The sequence below is a fragment of the Eucyclogobius newberryi genome, unplaced genomic scaffold, assembly GCF_026437365.1.
Source record: "Eucyclogobius newberryi isolate DKJ021-1_F unplaced genomic scaffold, fEucNew1.0.hap1 SCAF_20, whole genome shotgun sequence".
NCBI lineage: Eukaryota > Metazoa > Chordata > Actinopteri > Gobiiformes > Gobiidae > Eucyclogobius > Eucyclogobius newberryi.
The window spans coordinates 9381132-9396360 of NW_027315835.1; the positions used below are offsets into that span (position 1 = coordinate 9381132).

At 38.0% G+C, this 15229-nt stretch overlaps 1 protein-coding gene across 1 annotated transcript in view; it reads right to left on the reverse strand.

Annotated features, from left to right (window-relative positions):
- The window catches only part of aatkb (apoptosis-associated tyrosine kinase b), a 55585-nt gene that overhangs the window by 23152 nt on the left and 17204 nt on the right, over nt 1-15229 (reverse strand). Inside the window, exon 2 of the mRNA XM_072456638.1 lies at nt 5531-5664. Within this exon, the coding sequence (XP_072312739.1) occupies nt 5531-5664 (134 nt within the window). The remainder of the gene's footprint in view (nt 1-5530; nt 5665-15229) is intronic.

A 15229-nucleotide genomic window follows, 5' to 3' on the forward strand; every position in this document is an offset into this window, starting at 1 on the left:
AACACTTTTAAATGCACTTGATTTAGAGTTAACCCCTGTATATTTGAAAACATTTAGATACTGGTAAAGTTACTTCTGCACAATGAACAGTTTTGCACCTTTTAATATAAGAAATGAGATTTAAACACATGTATATGAACCTCTTACATTGGATCTGTTACAATTATTCAGCCTCGCCCGGGTTATAATTGCCAGCTCGATGTAATTTCTTTACACATCACATAAAAAAACAATAATGGACAGTTAATGCCTCTCAAGGGAACTTTCTGAGCCTTCTTTTGTGCAAACAGTGAAACACATTTAATCTACGACCAAAACAAGTCATAAAGGTTTACTTTTTTGACATAATTTAACTGTAATTTAGATTGAATCCATTAGAATTAGAGCTGCTTGTTTAAAAAGTAAGATTCTAATGCAGAGTTAAACTACTGTTACAGCAAGATTTGACAGTAATAACACAAGATATTTTGTACTTTGCAGAGGAAATCTAAACGCTGCAGTTGATACTTGCTCCGACACAAATTGCATTTTCGATTAGATTGCGATTCGAACAGACTCATTTTCACATTTAGCATTTATTTAGCATCATGTACTTCCTTCCTGACCACGGCCACACCCCCCACCTTTGGCTTACCTTAGCCCCGAGCGCGCAGGTGACGCCGGCGATCGCGCGCACATTTTTTCACAACACTCAGCGGCCGTCGGTGCCGGTCTGAGATTCCAAAAGAACTGGATCCTCACAGCGAGAGGGAACGAGGACAGAGGATAGAAGGGAACACAGAGGCGAGGGAGGAGGAGGAGGAAGGAGGAGGTCACATACCCCTCTTCTTACATCACTCTCATTCTCCTCCGTCCGTTAAAGCCAAATAACATCTGCACTGCGACCCCCGAGTATCAACCCGCGAGATACAAGTTTTTTTTCAAATTTGAGTGGTTCCTGCTAAAGTTAGAAGTTATGGGAACTACAGTGTGTGCGTTATAACTAGAAACTCCCTGAATAATTGCAGCAAAGATTGATTTAGATGCTCAAATTCACTCTTTATTGGGGTGGGATTTAATAACTCTTTTTGAGATATGTTGGGTTGTTTTGCTGGAATGATTATTTTTCTCTCTATGACTTGTAAATACACATGAAACTATTCAAATAAAAACATGTGTTCAGTCATAACTTGCATAGCTTGTTGTTTTTCTTCTTTTTGTCTTTTTTTGTTTTATAAATACATTTTTTTTTCGTCTTTCTATTTGGTCCACTTTATACTTCTGCTTAAATGTGCTTGTACATTTGCATTTATCTACTTATAATATACACTTTTTGCACTATTGCTGACCATCTGTAAGTTTTTTGTACATACCGAGACCATTTATTCTTATTTTATTAATCAATTCTTACTTTATGCATGCCTTATTTGATTTGATGTACTTATACTATATTATTATTCATTGTTGTATGTTGTATTAACGCTGAAACAAGTTCTTTTGTTTGTGAATTTTGTTCGCTGACAATGGCAATAAACATGTTTCTGATTCTGATTCTAAAGCTGATTATACATATATATTATTGTAAGCTGTGAAATAATAAAACTGGTGTATCTGATGTACATTTTGCTTTATACTGCAATACTGTAAAAGCGACATTTTTTGCATTGTCTGGTTCTAATTGTAACACTTTTTATCGATTGCAAACCCCAAAAAAAAAAGATATATAATGTTTTGTTGTCTGAAAAAGCTGTTACCAACTTTGTTCTTTCACAGTTGGAAATTTTGGTACACAATTTGCTGTTTTAGTGGCTGCAATTTTTGAAATACCACAATTTTCTCCACAAACAACAAAATATCTGACCAGAACACTCCAAATGTATCATCTGTCACTTAATAAATGCACTATAACTTATTTCTTCGGCACACAAAACAAATCAAATCAACAAATATGAATAAACATTTTAAAACGTCAGAATGTTTAGCATAAGACCAATGTAACGGATTTGGCTGCATTACAATTGTATAAAAACGATCGAACCCGGTTTAGATTTGTGCAAAAATGTTCTGAAATGTGATTATTTTGGTCGTTTCTCAGTTGAATTTAGTCTTTTCTCCTGAGTTTGAACAGAATCCTCTTCGTAAAACAATAAAACTATTGCATTAGTTCCATTTTCTTTCCCAAACTGTAGAGATGGTGGGAAAACGAGCCATCTGTAGAAAAGGGAGGACATTCTAAAAACGTTACTGAAATAATTGCCTGTCTTCTCTGTTGGAATATGTCAGGGAAAAGCCTCGATGGAGCACTTTTCTTTATGTGTGTGCAAAAGGACAGCGCGCTTAACCGTTTCCAAACTGGACCAAATAGAGCTGGTGAAGTTGTTTAAGAAGGTTCCGGATTGTCAAATTTAGTGCGAGAATAAACGTGACGATTTAACGATTATTCGCGATTATTGACATCATGACCAAAACAGCGATAAAATCCTACGTTTTCTAAACACATTACTATAAAATCAACTTTCTGAATGATCAATTTGACATAAACGGCGAGATAAAAAGGCATTTTACCTTTAGGTTTACTTTTTTGAAGCAGAAAGGGTAATAATTCAAAGAAAAGTGACGATTTTTAGAAGCATAATTACTTCATTTTGCCTCTAAAATCGTCACTTTTAGTTTAATTGAAATGAAAAAATGCCTGATTTAGCTCGAAAATCATCACTTTTCTATGAATTGAACACAAAAAATAAATAAAAAATATTCTTTAAAAAAAATTGTCACTTTTCTATAAATTGAACAAAAGAATGAATAAAAAATATTCTTAAAAAATCGTCACTTTTCTATAAATTTTATAAAAAATTAAAATGTCTTCTATATATGTCACGATTACAATTTTTTCAGTCTTTACGATGATATTCTGACCTAAATAATCACGATTGTCGATGAACCTAATCACCGTGACAAACCCTTAGTTCCGTGTTTGATCCTCAGTTTGAGTCTTTGAGTGGCATTTGCATGTTCTTCTAGTGTTTCCCCCCAAAGTTTAGCCAAATCAGTCTAAAACAAACACAACAGACTAATCCTCCAGCCACAGATACTCCCGTCCTGACCACGTCGCTCCAACAAGATTGAACAATAAGTCAAATGCCGAGTTTATCTCTAATTATAAGGATTTCACTTATTCTCCATTTTTTAACTATCATTGCAGATACAACCCGCCCCAGGCCCAAAGGAGCTACAGCCTGTTCAAGCCGTTCAAGTCAGTGCAAAAGTACAGCTGTAATTCCAGAACGTGTCTGATTTATGTCTAACACTGTTCTCAAAAGTATTTCGGGGGGATTTTGTCTTGACATCTTAAGAATTCCCATAAAACACTGTCAGAGAGCTGTTTTCTTCTCTGATTTTCCCATTTCCTGCTTTGGGAGCGGCTCGGCCCGAGTCCAGATGAGGCCCCGAGGCCGGATGCGCCGCGACCTCACGGGTAACCTCCCCCCCTCCCCCTCTCTCGCCCAAAACTACCTGCCCCCGACACCCGCTTGCTCTCAAATAAAACCCAGAACGCACCTTTTTGTCCCATTTTGTCCCATTTTGTCCCACTTTGTTCAGAATGAAGCAGCCAAAACGATAATGAGGGAGAATATGACACAGGGTTTAATTCATCTACAGCTGCCTATTGATTCTAACGGTCACGGCAAACTAAGAAACACAGTGATTTTTTTCGTTTTTTACGCCAGATGTCATTCCTGTCATGAAACAATCTCACCATCAACAACCTCAGAACCCCTGGAACCCTCTGGAAGATGCTTTTGGCGGCTGGGGAAAAGGCCATCACAAAAGAATGTATGATAAAAAACGCACCGACAATAAAGGGTTGGACCGGTTGGACCATAGTTGAGTTACGGACTGAACTTGGAAAAAGGACAAATTTGACTAAATGAGACTCAAATCTTGGACCTGATGTGTTTAAACCTTGCTTTTTATTGTTATCTTGTTGCACTATTCTTCTTAAAACAGTCATCTAAAATAATATACACTTTGGTTTTTTTTTCTGGTCCCATCGGGGTCAGCCCTATGTTCCCGGTACATTATGTTCCCAGAGACTTTTATATGCTGCTATATTTTATGCTGTAAAACCATACATTTATGCACAACATTTGGGGCTGTGGAACCTGAACCAGTAGCCTATGCTAGTATTAGCCTAGTTCCCCCGTTCATAGAAAAAGGGGACATAGGTACCGGGGAACATTGGTACACATCCGGTCCCACCTTGTCTGTACCTTTTGTTGTTTTTCTTGTGTTTTTTTTTTATCTTTATGTATATTATTATTTTGTGTTTTTCTTTAATCTTTTTATTTTTTTATTTTTTTAAACCGCAACAATCTCACAATACTTCTTTCACTGCCTGTTTGAACCCTAAGCTAAAAACCATGCTGCAATAAAGGAGTTTAAATCATTCTTTTATGACTTGGTTTTCTCTCAACTTTATGTATATTTTTCCTCAATTTCCTACTCAAATAGACAACTCTTTTTTCAAACTTCTCTCACTGTACTGTTAATGTATAGTTAATGTATAGTAGGGCAAAGTAGTAGTAGTAGTAGTAGTAGTAGTAGTAGTAGTAGTAGTAGTAGTAGTAGTAGTAGTAGTAGTAGTAGTAGTGTAAAAGTAAAAGGTAGTGGTAGTGGTAGTAGTGGTAGTAGTAGAAGTAGTAGTAGTAGCAGTAGTAGTAGTAGTGGTAGCAGTAGTAGCAGTAGTAGTAGTAGTAGTAGTAGTAGTTCATGTTGGCTGGACTGAAATGGAGAAAAGGATCATGGTCCTTGTAGTTTCCTCTGTTTTTTACTTTTTACCTTTTTTTTAAACTAACATCGTGCATTACATTAATTCCCTTTGTTTGTGAAATAGTAAAAAAAAGTGTATCTTATTATAACTCCTCATTTATATTCATGTTCCTGTGACGTGTGGTGTCATGTTGGATGAACGTGAATGTAAAGATAACAACAGATGTGTTTTCAGCTCCTTATGTTTTATAATGTTATATTATGTTATTATCGACAGTTGGAGTGACTGTCCATACAAATAAAAATATTGGTTGATGCAAAACTTGTAGTTATGGTTACTTATTAGAAAATATAATAAAACACAAAAGTTTAATAATAATGATAGTTTTTATTATGAAATCATTGAAACAGAAATGATAATTTTGCTTATTCAGTCCAAAGTTTCCTTAATTTAATCTTCGTTTTATTTCTTGTCATCATTTTTGACAGAGTTTAACTAATACATTAAGTCATGTACATATTTGTTTTAAGATAAGTAAAAGTAATATTCAAATAATGAAATAAAATCATTGCGATATGGCTGTTAATTACTGCCATTTCTAATATTGTATCATATAAAATGTATCATCTGCAAAAATATCCACACACATTATCTAGTTATTGGTCAAAAAAGAATGTTTCTGCTCAACTTTAACGTGTTTTTGACTTTAAAGTGACCAAAATACTTTCACCGTTTGAATTCTTAGTCCTTCATTTGTTTCGCCGGATTGGTTCCGCGTACCTTGAATCCCTTGGTGCGCTTCTTGCAGCAGAGACAGGCCAGCATGAGGAAAACCAGCGTGAAGAGTCCGCAAAGAGAGACGGCCACCACAGTCAGAGAGGACGACCAGGACAGCTCACTCAGAGGAGCGCCATCTGCAGGAGAGAGCAGGAAACACAGGCTCAAAACACACGTCACAGCAAAGAATGACTTAATACATATCTGCTCTGAACCTGGCTTCTTGTAGATCTGGCACAGATGAGAGATCATTCTGGACTGATTTGGAGGCATTTTGTGTGTATTAGATCAAAGTTTCATCGTAATTCTCATAGTATTTTTAGTTACTTTACACATTTTGTTTCACTTTACTGCATTTTATAATCGAGCTCTCAAAATGATCACGATCTCGCACAAAAACAACGATGTATCCAGACAAATTTAAAAGAAAAGTGAATCGGCTGATTAAACTGTCCAGTCACTCCAAAAATTCAAGCTTCTTCTTCTTCTTCTTCTTCTTCTTCTTCTTCTTCTTCTTCTTCTTCTTCTTCTTCTTCTTCTTCTTCTTCTTCTTCTTCTTCTTCTTCTTCTTCTTCTTCTTCTTCTTCTTCTTCTTCTTCTTCTTCTTCTTCTTCTTCAACTTCTTCTTCTTCTTCAACTTCTTTTTCTTCTTTTCCTCTTCTTCACCTTCTTCTTCTTTACCTTCTTCTTCACCTTCTTCTTCTTCACCACCTTCTTCTTTTTCTTCTTATTCTTCTTCTTCTTCTTCTTCTTCTTCTTCACCTTCTTCTTCTTCTTCCTCTTCTTCTTCTTCTTCTTCTTCACCTTCTTCATCCCTTCTTCTTCTTCTTCTTCTTCTTCTTCTCCTTCTTCTTCTTCTTCTTCTTCTTCTTCTTCTTCTTCTCCTTCTTCTTCTTCTTCTTCTTCTTCTTCTTCTTCTTCTTCTTCTTCTTCTTCTTCACCACCTTCTTCTTCTTCTTCTTCACCACCTTCTCCTTCTTCTTCTTCTTCTTCGCCTTCTTCACCTTCTTCTTCTTCTTCTTCTTCTTCTTCTTCTTCTTCTTCTTCTTCTTCTTCTTCTTCTTCTTCTTCTTCTTCTTCTTCTTCTTCTTCACCACCTTCTCCTTCTTCTTCTTCACCACCTTCTCCTTCTTCTTCTTCGCCTTCTTCACCTTCTTCTTCTTCTTCTTCTTCTTCTTCTTCTTCTTCTTCTTCTTCTTCTTCTTCTTCTTCTTCTTCTTCTTCTTCACCACCTTCTCCTTCTTCTTCTTCACCACCTTCTCCTTATTCTTCTTCGCCTTCTTCACCTTCTTCTTCCCCTTCTTCACCTTATTTTTCTTCTTCTTCTACTTCCCCTTCTTCTTCACCTTCTTCTTCTTCACCTTCTCCTAAATAATGCCACCTTTTGTCCATAAACGGTCACTACTTTCTCCAGTGGTGGCGACCTTAACCCTAACTCCTAACCCTTAACCCTAACTCCTAACCCTTAACCCTAACTCCTGACCCTTAACCCTAACTCCTGACCCTTAACCCTAACTCCTAACCCTTAACCCTAACTCCTAACCTTTCACCCTAACTCCTGACCCTAACCCCTAACTCCTGACCCTTAACCCTAACTCCTAACCCTTAACCCTAACTCCTAACCCTTAACTCCTAACCCTTAACCCTAACTCCTGACCCTTAACCCTAACTCCTAACTCCTAACCCCTTAACCCTAACTCCTGACCCTTAACCCAAACTCCTAACCCTTAACCCTAACTCCTGACCCTTAACCCTAACTCCTAACTCCTGACCCTTAACCCTAACTCCTAACTCCTAACCCCTTAACCCTAACTCCTGACCCTTAACCCTAACTCCTGACCCCTAACCCTTAACCCTAACTCCTGACCCTTAACCCTAACTCCTAACCCTTAACCCTAACTCCTAACTCCTGACCCTTAACCCTAACTCCTAACCCTTAACCCTAACTCCTGACCCTTAACCCTAACTCCTAACTCCTAACTCCTAACTCCTAACCCTTAACCCTAACTCCTGACCCTTAACCTTAACTCCTGACCCTACAGCCTCTCTGGTGGTGGTCCAAGGTGTTGCCGGAGCAGATTTTCAGCCACACTTCTGTCAGTCCTTGGCCAGGGCAGCTGTGGCTCCAGACTTACCACCACTGAGAGGAGAGTGGATTCATGAACGCACAGAATTGTAAAGTGGCTATAATCTTATGCATTATTACATAAGCTCTGAATATCTATAGCTTAAAGGAGAACTAAGTAACACGTTCACATTATTGAACATCGTAGTAAGTCCCTGTGATGTTTGAATATGTATTTTCGGGTCGTTTGAAGTGTTCGTCTTCGCCCCCTGCTGTCTTTGTGCGGAAAACCAGCCTTGCAACGTTTGCCAAAATCAACCCCAAGTCTCCTGGGAAACCTTTTTCAAATATTTGGCGATGATTTTGACGTGATTATACTGTCTTGTTTCAGTAAAAAGAAAGAAAGAAACACTTGTGGGTCTGCTCTCTGACAGTGTATTTTCACAGGTGAGCTGCAGGGGGAGCTCTATCGCTACAGTTTAGTTAGAATATTTGAATTCAGAATGGCCCCGTTTCAGTCCCATTTCGGTCCCGTTTCGTCCCGTTTCGTTGGATCGTGTTTTGATCGTGTTTTGATTGTGTTTTGATCGCTTTGATGACAGGAGATCACGTTCATCTTGTTTTGGAAGTGTTTCGGTCCCGTTTCGGCCCCGTTTCCCGTTTCGGCTCCGTTTTGGCCCCGTTTTGGCCTCGTTTCGGTCCTGATCATCATGTTTTGATCGTGTTTTGATCGCTTTGATGACAGGAGATCACGTTCATCTTGTTTTGGAAGTGTTTCGGTCCCGTTTCGGCCCCGTTTCGGCCCCGTTTCGGCCCCGTTTCGGCCCCGTTTCGGCTCCGTTTTGGCCCCGTTTTGGCCTCGTTTCGGTCCTGATCATCATGTTTTGATCGTGTTTTGATCGCTTTGATGACAGGAGATCACGTTCATCTTGTTTTGGAAGTGTTTCGGTCCCGTTTCGGCCCCGTTTCGGCCCCGTTTCGGCCCCGTTTCGGCCCCGTTTCGGTCCTGATCATCATGTTTTGATCGTGTTTTGATCGTTTTGATGACAGGAGATCACGTTCATCTTGTCTTGGACGTGTTTCGGTCCCGTTTCGGCCCCGTTTCAGTCCTGATCATCATGTTTTGATCGTGTTTTGATCGTTTTGATGACAGGCGATCACGTTCATCTTGTCTTGGACGTGTTTCGGTCCCGTTTCGGCCCCATTTCGGTCCCGTTTTGGTCCTGCACATCATGTTTTGATCGTGTTTTGATGGTTTTGATGACAGGACGACCACAGATGGAGCAGATGAGGTCAGAAGGCTTCGCTCTGCTCATTTGGACCCTGGTGTTGATCTGTGAGTGGCTCGGCGTCTGCTACAGGACAGATGCCCCCGAGATTACACCCTGTTTACACTGCAGATTACACATCCCACGCGTTCATTTGGTAATTGGAATGTTTTTAATGAATTTGTATTTTATGCTCATTTATGGATCAGACTACAATATTTTACACGATTCAAAGCTTGTGGCCATTGCCTAAAAGATTATCTGCTTCCACTGCACCTTCTGTTTGTAAATGTATTTTTTGTAGTAAACTACTCAGGAGATACTACAGGCAAACTACATTGTTATCTGCACCTAAAGATGCTTTTTGTTTTATTTAATCCAGTTGCATTCATAGAGTCATGTGGGACATTGTGACTTCTAAAAGTAGCACCTACACACACAAAACTTTACAATATTGTACTTAAGATTTGGGAATTAGAATTGTTTGTATCTAATAACCTGGATTTATTAAAGTTTTAACATAAAACAATTAGGCAAAGTTATGATTGTACAGCAATTTTCAGTAAAATGCAGTTTAAAATACATAAGATATCCAAAACACAAACTAAATATATTTTTTAACAAAGCCAACCAGTACATTTAAACCTGGCTCTATCCATGTTTATATGTTCCTAGTATGTGCATTATTATTTTTCCTTAAAGTTATGTTTGTAACCGAAAGAAGAAATTCCAGATGTATGTCTTTAACTTTATGTTTTCTTCTTGCCTTAAAAAGTATATTTTTGATCGTATATATTTTCATGTAAAGATGTCAACAGTGCAATAAAGGGCAATGCTATATATTCAAAGGTAAGAGGAGGAGATGGTGAGGCGGTTCTGCTGCTGCTGCGGTGAATACGGTGCAGTGTGCAGAGGTGCAAGTCGACACTTAACTGACGATGAGATAACGGAGGGGAGAGAGAGTATATTTATTATCACAGCAGTAATAATAAAAAGACTATTTTAGAATAAAGTATTTCTGCATTCGTGTGCTTTCACATGTGTCTGATTAAACCTTATATAATACATTTAAAGTCACGATTCAGCACAATTCTGTTTTTCAGAATAACATAAAATACATGATGAAAATGTTTTTTGTTGAATTTATGACACAGGTAAACAACAGTAACTTTGGAAATGAAAATAGCTGCATTGTTTAGTTGCATGATTCGAAGTGTTAGAAATAAATATTATTTCGAACACTTCAATGATAGATGTCCAGGTGCAAAGATGTTAAAATAACAAAATGTGCACCCTGTACTTATAAATAACCTGCGCTTGACATTTTAGGTTCATTTTTGAAAGTGCTTTGAACGTTTCTTTTTCTTCCTGGAAGTAATGTTTCCCATCTGGACGGTGAAAGTGACCGAAGTGAACGGAATAGATGGTAAATGTGTGTGTTAGAGTGAACGGTCTGTTTGGGATGCAGTGGCCCCGCTCCGTTTGTCCTGCACCTGAGGCTCGCCGCACACTTCATTAGTCGCATCATGCACACACAACACACACACACAAAACACACACACACAAAACACACACACACAACACACACACACACACAAAACACACACAAAACACACACACACACAAAACACACAACACACAAAACACACACTCACACAACACACACAAAACACACACACACAAAACACACACAACACACACACACACACAAAACACACACACAAAACACACACACAAAACACACACACACACACAAAACACACAAAACACACACACACACACAAAACACACACACACACACACACACACACACACACAAAACACACAACACACACACACTCACACAACACACACAAAACACACACACACACACACACAAAACACACAACACACACAAAACACACACAAAACACACAACACACACACACACACACACAAACACACACACACACACAGTCTCTCACACACACACTCTGTCTAGACAGTTAAAAAATCAATATAGCCTGGAACTGTGAGTTATCATGTTTTGTAATATTGACACTTTATAGACAGACTTGTTTGACCTCAATACAGTAGGTAATACAGTAAGTGCTTGAAATAAGTAGTATTTATATTGGTTTGAGTATATGTTGACTGCCTTAAAATAAGTGTGTGTAAAATATCTTGTTTTTTGGCAAATTGTATGTTAAGGCAGTAAGAATATACTTAATTGAAGCATTTATTCAATCATTATCTTATTTAAGATTGTCAGTTTTTCCAGTTTTTCTCTTAATTCTGGAGTTTCCGTCGTTAAGGCCTTCTGTTGCTATGGTAAAGAAGACTCTAATAACTCATAAGGTTTTACATGAATTAGACTTATAGCTTGTGCTATTTCTCATTTGGTGTCTTTCATGTTGTTTCATACTTCATACATGAATTCAACCATTAACTGCTGTAATTAAATTAAATTATCTTCATAAATATATAATTGCATGTTAAATGTTCCTGCACGGTACATTTTAGACATTTTGTTCTGGTTCAATGATGTCCTGGTTCTGTCCGGTTCGAGTTCTGGTTCATTCATACAATACACTGTTCAGTCTAGTCTAGTTTTGGCCCTATCCCGCAACAAACATAATACAATATTTGATCATTTTTGCCACATTTGTTGCTTCAAACTTGATTTTTATGATTCAAATGTTGCAAACAACACTACTTAAATGTCAATAATATTTTGGACATCTCTAATTCAATGTTTTGTCTTTTTGCCATATATTAATTGCTTCTAACTCAGTTTACTCTAAGGAAATCGCTCACACAATTGCAGACATATCACTTTTTTAAAATTTTTGAACATTTTCATTACAAACCATACTCAATATTCAACATTTCCATAACTTCAAAACAACACATCGTGATAAAAACCCCTGTTGTTCATCTAGTGTCAGCACTGTAACTTTGCCATATTGTTACTGTGTATATTCATATAGATTCTTCTCTTATTGTCGCTTCTTATGAGTTTTTGTGCAAACTTTTAAAAACTTTTTTAAATCCCAGCTCAGCGGTCAGGTACTTTAACTCAGATCTTGCCCACATAACTCTAAATACAATTAGGACTACTGTATATTTCGGACTATAAGTCGCACTGGAGTATAAGTCGCACTTGCCAAAAAATGCATAATAGAGAAGAAAAAAACATATATAAGTCGCACTGGAGTATGAAAAGCGGTTGCAAGTGTGAAAATAACAAATAATATCACATATAAGTCGCTCCAGAGTATAAGTACATAAGTATAAATATAAATATAAGTCGCACCCCGGCCAAAACTATGAAAAAAGGTGCGACTTATAGTTCGGAAAATATGGTATCTATTGTTATACTTCTAAAAGATAATTGTAATTTCTTTGATAATATTATGTGTCATACTAGATACAGATACTAGATCATTCTTAACGGTCCAACTTATATTGATTTCTTGAAGTCTTCATCACACAATGTAAACACGATCACTCAAACATAACATCTGACAACCATGTTATAAGTAGTTGTTTTGTTGACGAGTGCGATCTGCTTCCGTACGTGACGGGATAACGCGGAGATAACATCCCGTGTCCTCCAGGGAACGGCGCTCGCACAGCTCAGAGCCTCCCGTAATTAGCTGCAGGACATGGGCAGCTGTTATGGGAGAGAACCCCCCTCGTCCCATCAGACACCTCCATAATCCTGTCAATCCAGCACCAGGACAAGGAGCGAGCAGGACAAGGAGACGGAGAGAGGCTTAAAGGCTGCAGGGGCCCGGGAAGCCTTTGGAAAGGGTGATGGATGTTAGGGATATAGGAAGAAGCCTGTCACGAGTCTTTACACTTCAGGATAATGTAATGACTCTCCATTTGCATACATTTAGAGAGCTGCCAAGATAATAATATAATCTAGCGATGGCTGAATTAAAACAGGCGTTTTGGCACAGTTAAGCATGAAACACTGCTCCGAAATGTGATTCAAAGCGCAGATCACGTGACTCAGATGTTTCGTGAAGCTTGTCACGTGACTCAGACGTTTCGTGAAGCTTGTCACGTGACTCAGACGTTTCGTGTAGCTTGTCACGTGACTCAGACGTTTCGTGAAGCCTGTCACGTGATTCAAACGGTTCGCGAAGCTTGTCACGTGACTCAAACGGTTCGTGAAGCTTGTCACGTGACTCAGACGTTTCGTGTAGCTTGTCATGTGACTCAGACGTTTCGTGAAGCCTGTCACGTGATTCAAACGGTTCGCGAAGCTTGTCACGTGACTCAAACGGTTCGTGAAGCTTGTCACGTGACTCAGACGTTTCGTGTAGCTTGTCATGTGACTCAGACGTTTCGTGAAGCCTGTCACGTGATTCAAACGGTTCGCGAAGCTTGTCACGTGACTCAAACGGTTCGTGAAGCTTGTCACGTGACTCAGACGTTTCGTGAACGCTGTTGTTTCGCGGGTGTTTCACCAGGAGGCTTTCGTCTGAATCAGAAAAGGTTTATTAACATAGGAACTTTCTTTTGTGATTCGGTGCAACATAAAACAATGAACAATGATAAAATTATAAAACGTCACAGAACCTGAACCACAGAACAGTCCGTCTCAAACCTATGACTCTATAAAGTCTCAACCTGCTCCAAAAAGTTTAAAAAAGGTGTTTTCTCGTCGGCCCCAAGTCGATTACTTGTGAAAAGCAAGAGAAGTAATAATTGTATAGTAACATCCTTCAGACTTTGTGCCACTTTCTCACACTAACACTCAGACACTGTCACATCGGTGCAGAGGTTAAGTATATCTTTGCTGATATGAGTTTCTGAGTTCGGGAATAGTTTGTGATTCAAGAGTCCTTCTGAGTGTTTGCTGCATTTCAAACTTAAGAGAATAAAAGCACAAATAAACAACATAAAATAGACTGCGTTCCTCCACAGTAGGAAAATGTATCCTTGCGTTTATCAAATCTATTCTTTTTTATATTCACATTATACTAGATACACAGTTGCATCAATTATAAACACAACAAAGCTATTATTTAATTAGCAACCATAGCACACAGAATGGATGTGACAGTACTAAAACATACCACTAGATGTCACTCTGGAAAAGTGTGTCAAACCGTGTTTTCAAAGTCTTGACACTTTGCCCATCACTAACATAATAGTCGTATGTATATGTAATATGGTATTTCAAATGTATAATGGACATTGCTTTGCATCAGTCTTTTGCGGAAGAGTAGTTATATTTATTTAGTATTTGCTAAACCATCGCATTGCACTTTCTTTACAATTAGCAAGGTGAACATTTCCACGTTCTGAGGAGGCCGCCATCATCATAACTCATCCTGTGCGTGCGCTTTGGGCCACATCGGGACACGATTCACCGGAAACAACAGAAGAGCAGAAACAATGATGCTGCAGTTTGTAAGTAGGCCACTTCCATAAATCTGGTGTTGTGTTGTACGGCGCTGGAGACAGGCTCAGCTTCATTATCTGCTGCTCTCACACGGGAGCAGCTCTGGGGACACGGGGCCCCTGCTGCAGCGCTCCATCCACAAACATACATCCATCAAATATAGGAGGGCAAGGGAGCGGCCATAAAGGCGCACTTTGTCACTTTCCTGGTGGAGTGAATCTATTTTTCTTTTCGTTGAAGTTGAAATTAAGTGTCAAGAAGCCACACTCGGGATCCAGAATCATCCCACCACCGAGTTACATACTCATGTACATACTAAGTTACATACTAATTTACATTTTGTCTCATATACTAAGCTACATCCTAATTTACATACTAATTTTGACTCATATACTAAGTTACATACTAATTTCAACTCAAATACTAAGTTACATACTAATTTTGACCCATATACTAAGTTACATACTAATTTTGACTCATATACTAAGTTACATACTAATTTTGACCCATATACTAAGTTACATACTAATTTCAACTCAAATACTAAGTTACATACTAATTTTGACCCATATACTAAGTTACATACTAATTACATACTAATTTTGACCCATATACTAAGTTACATACTAATTTCAACTCAAATACTAAGTTACATACTAATTACATACTAATTTTGACCCATATACTAAGTTACATACTAATTTTGACCCATATACTAAGTTACATACTAATTTTGACCCATATACTAAGTTACATACTAATTTTGACCCATATACTAAGTTACATACTAATTTTGACCCATATACTAAGTTACATACTAATTTCAACTCAAATACTAAGTTACATACTAATTTTGACCCATATACTAAGTTACATACTAATTTTGACCCATATACTAAGTTACATACTAATTTCAACTCAAATACTAAGTTACATACTAATTACATACTAATTTTGACCCATATACT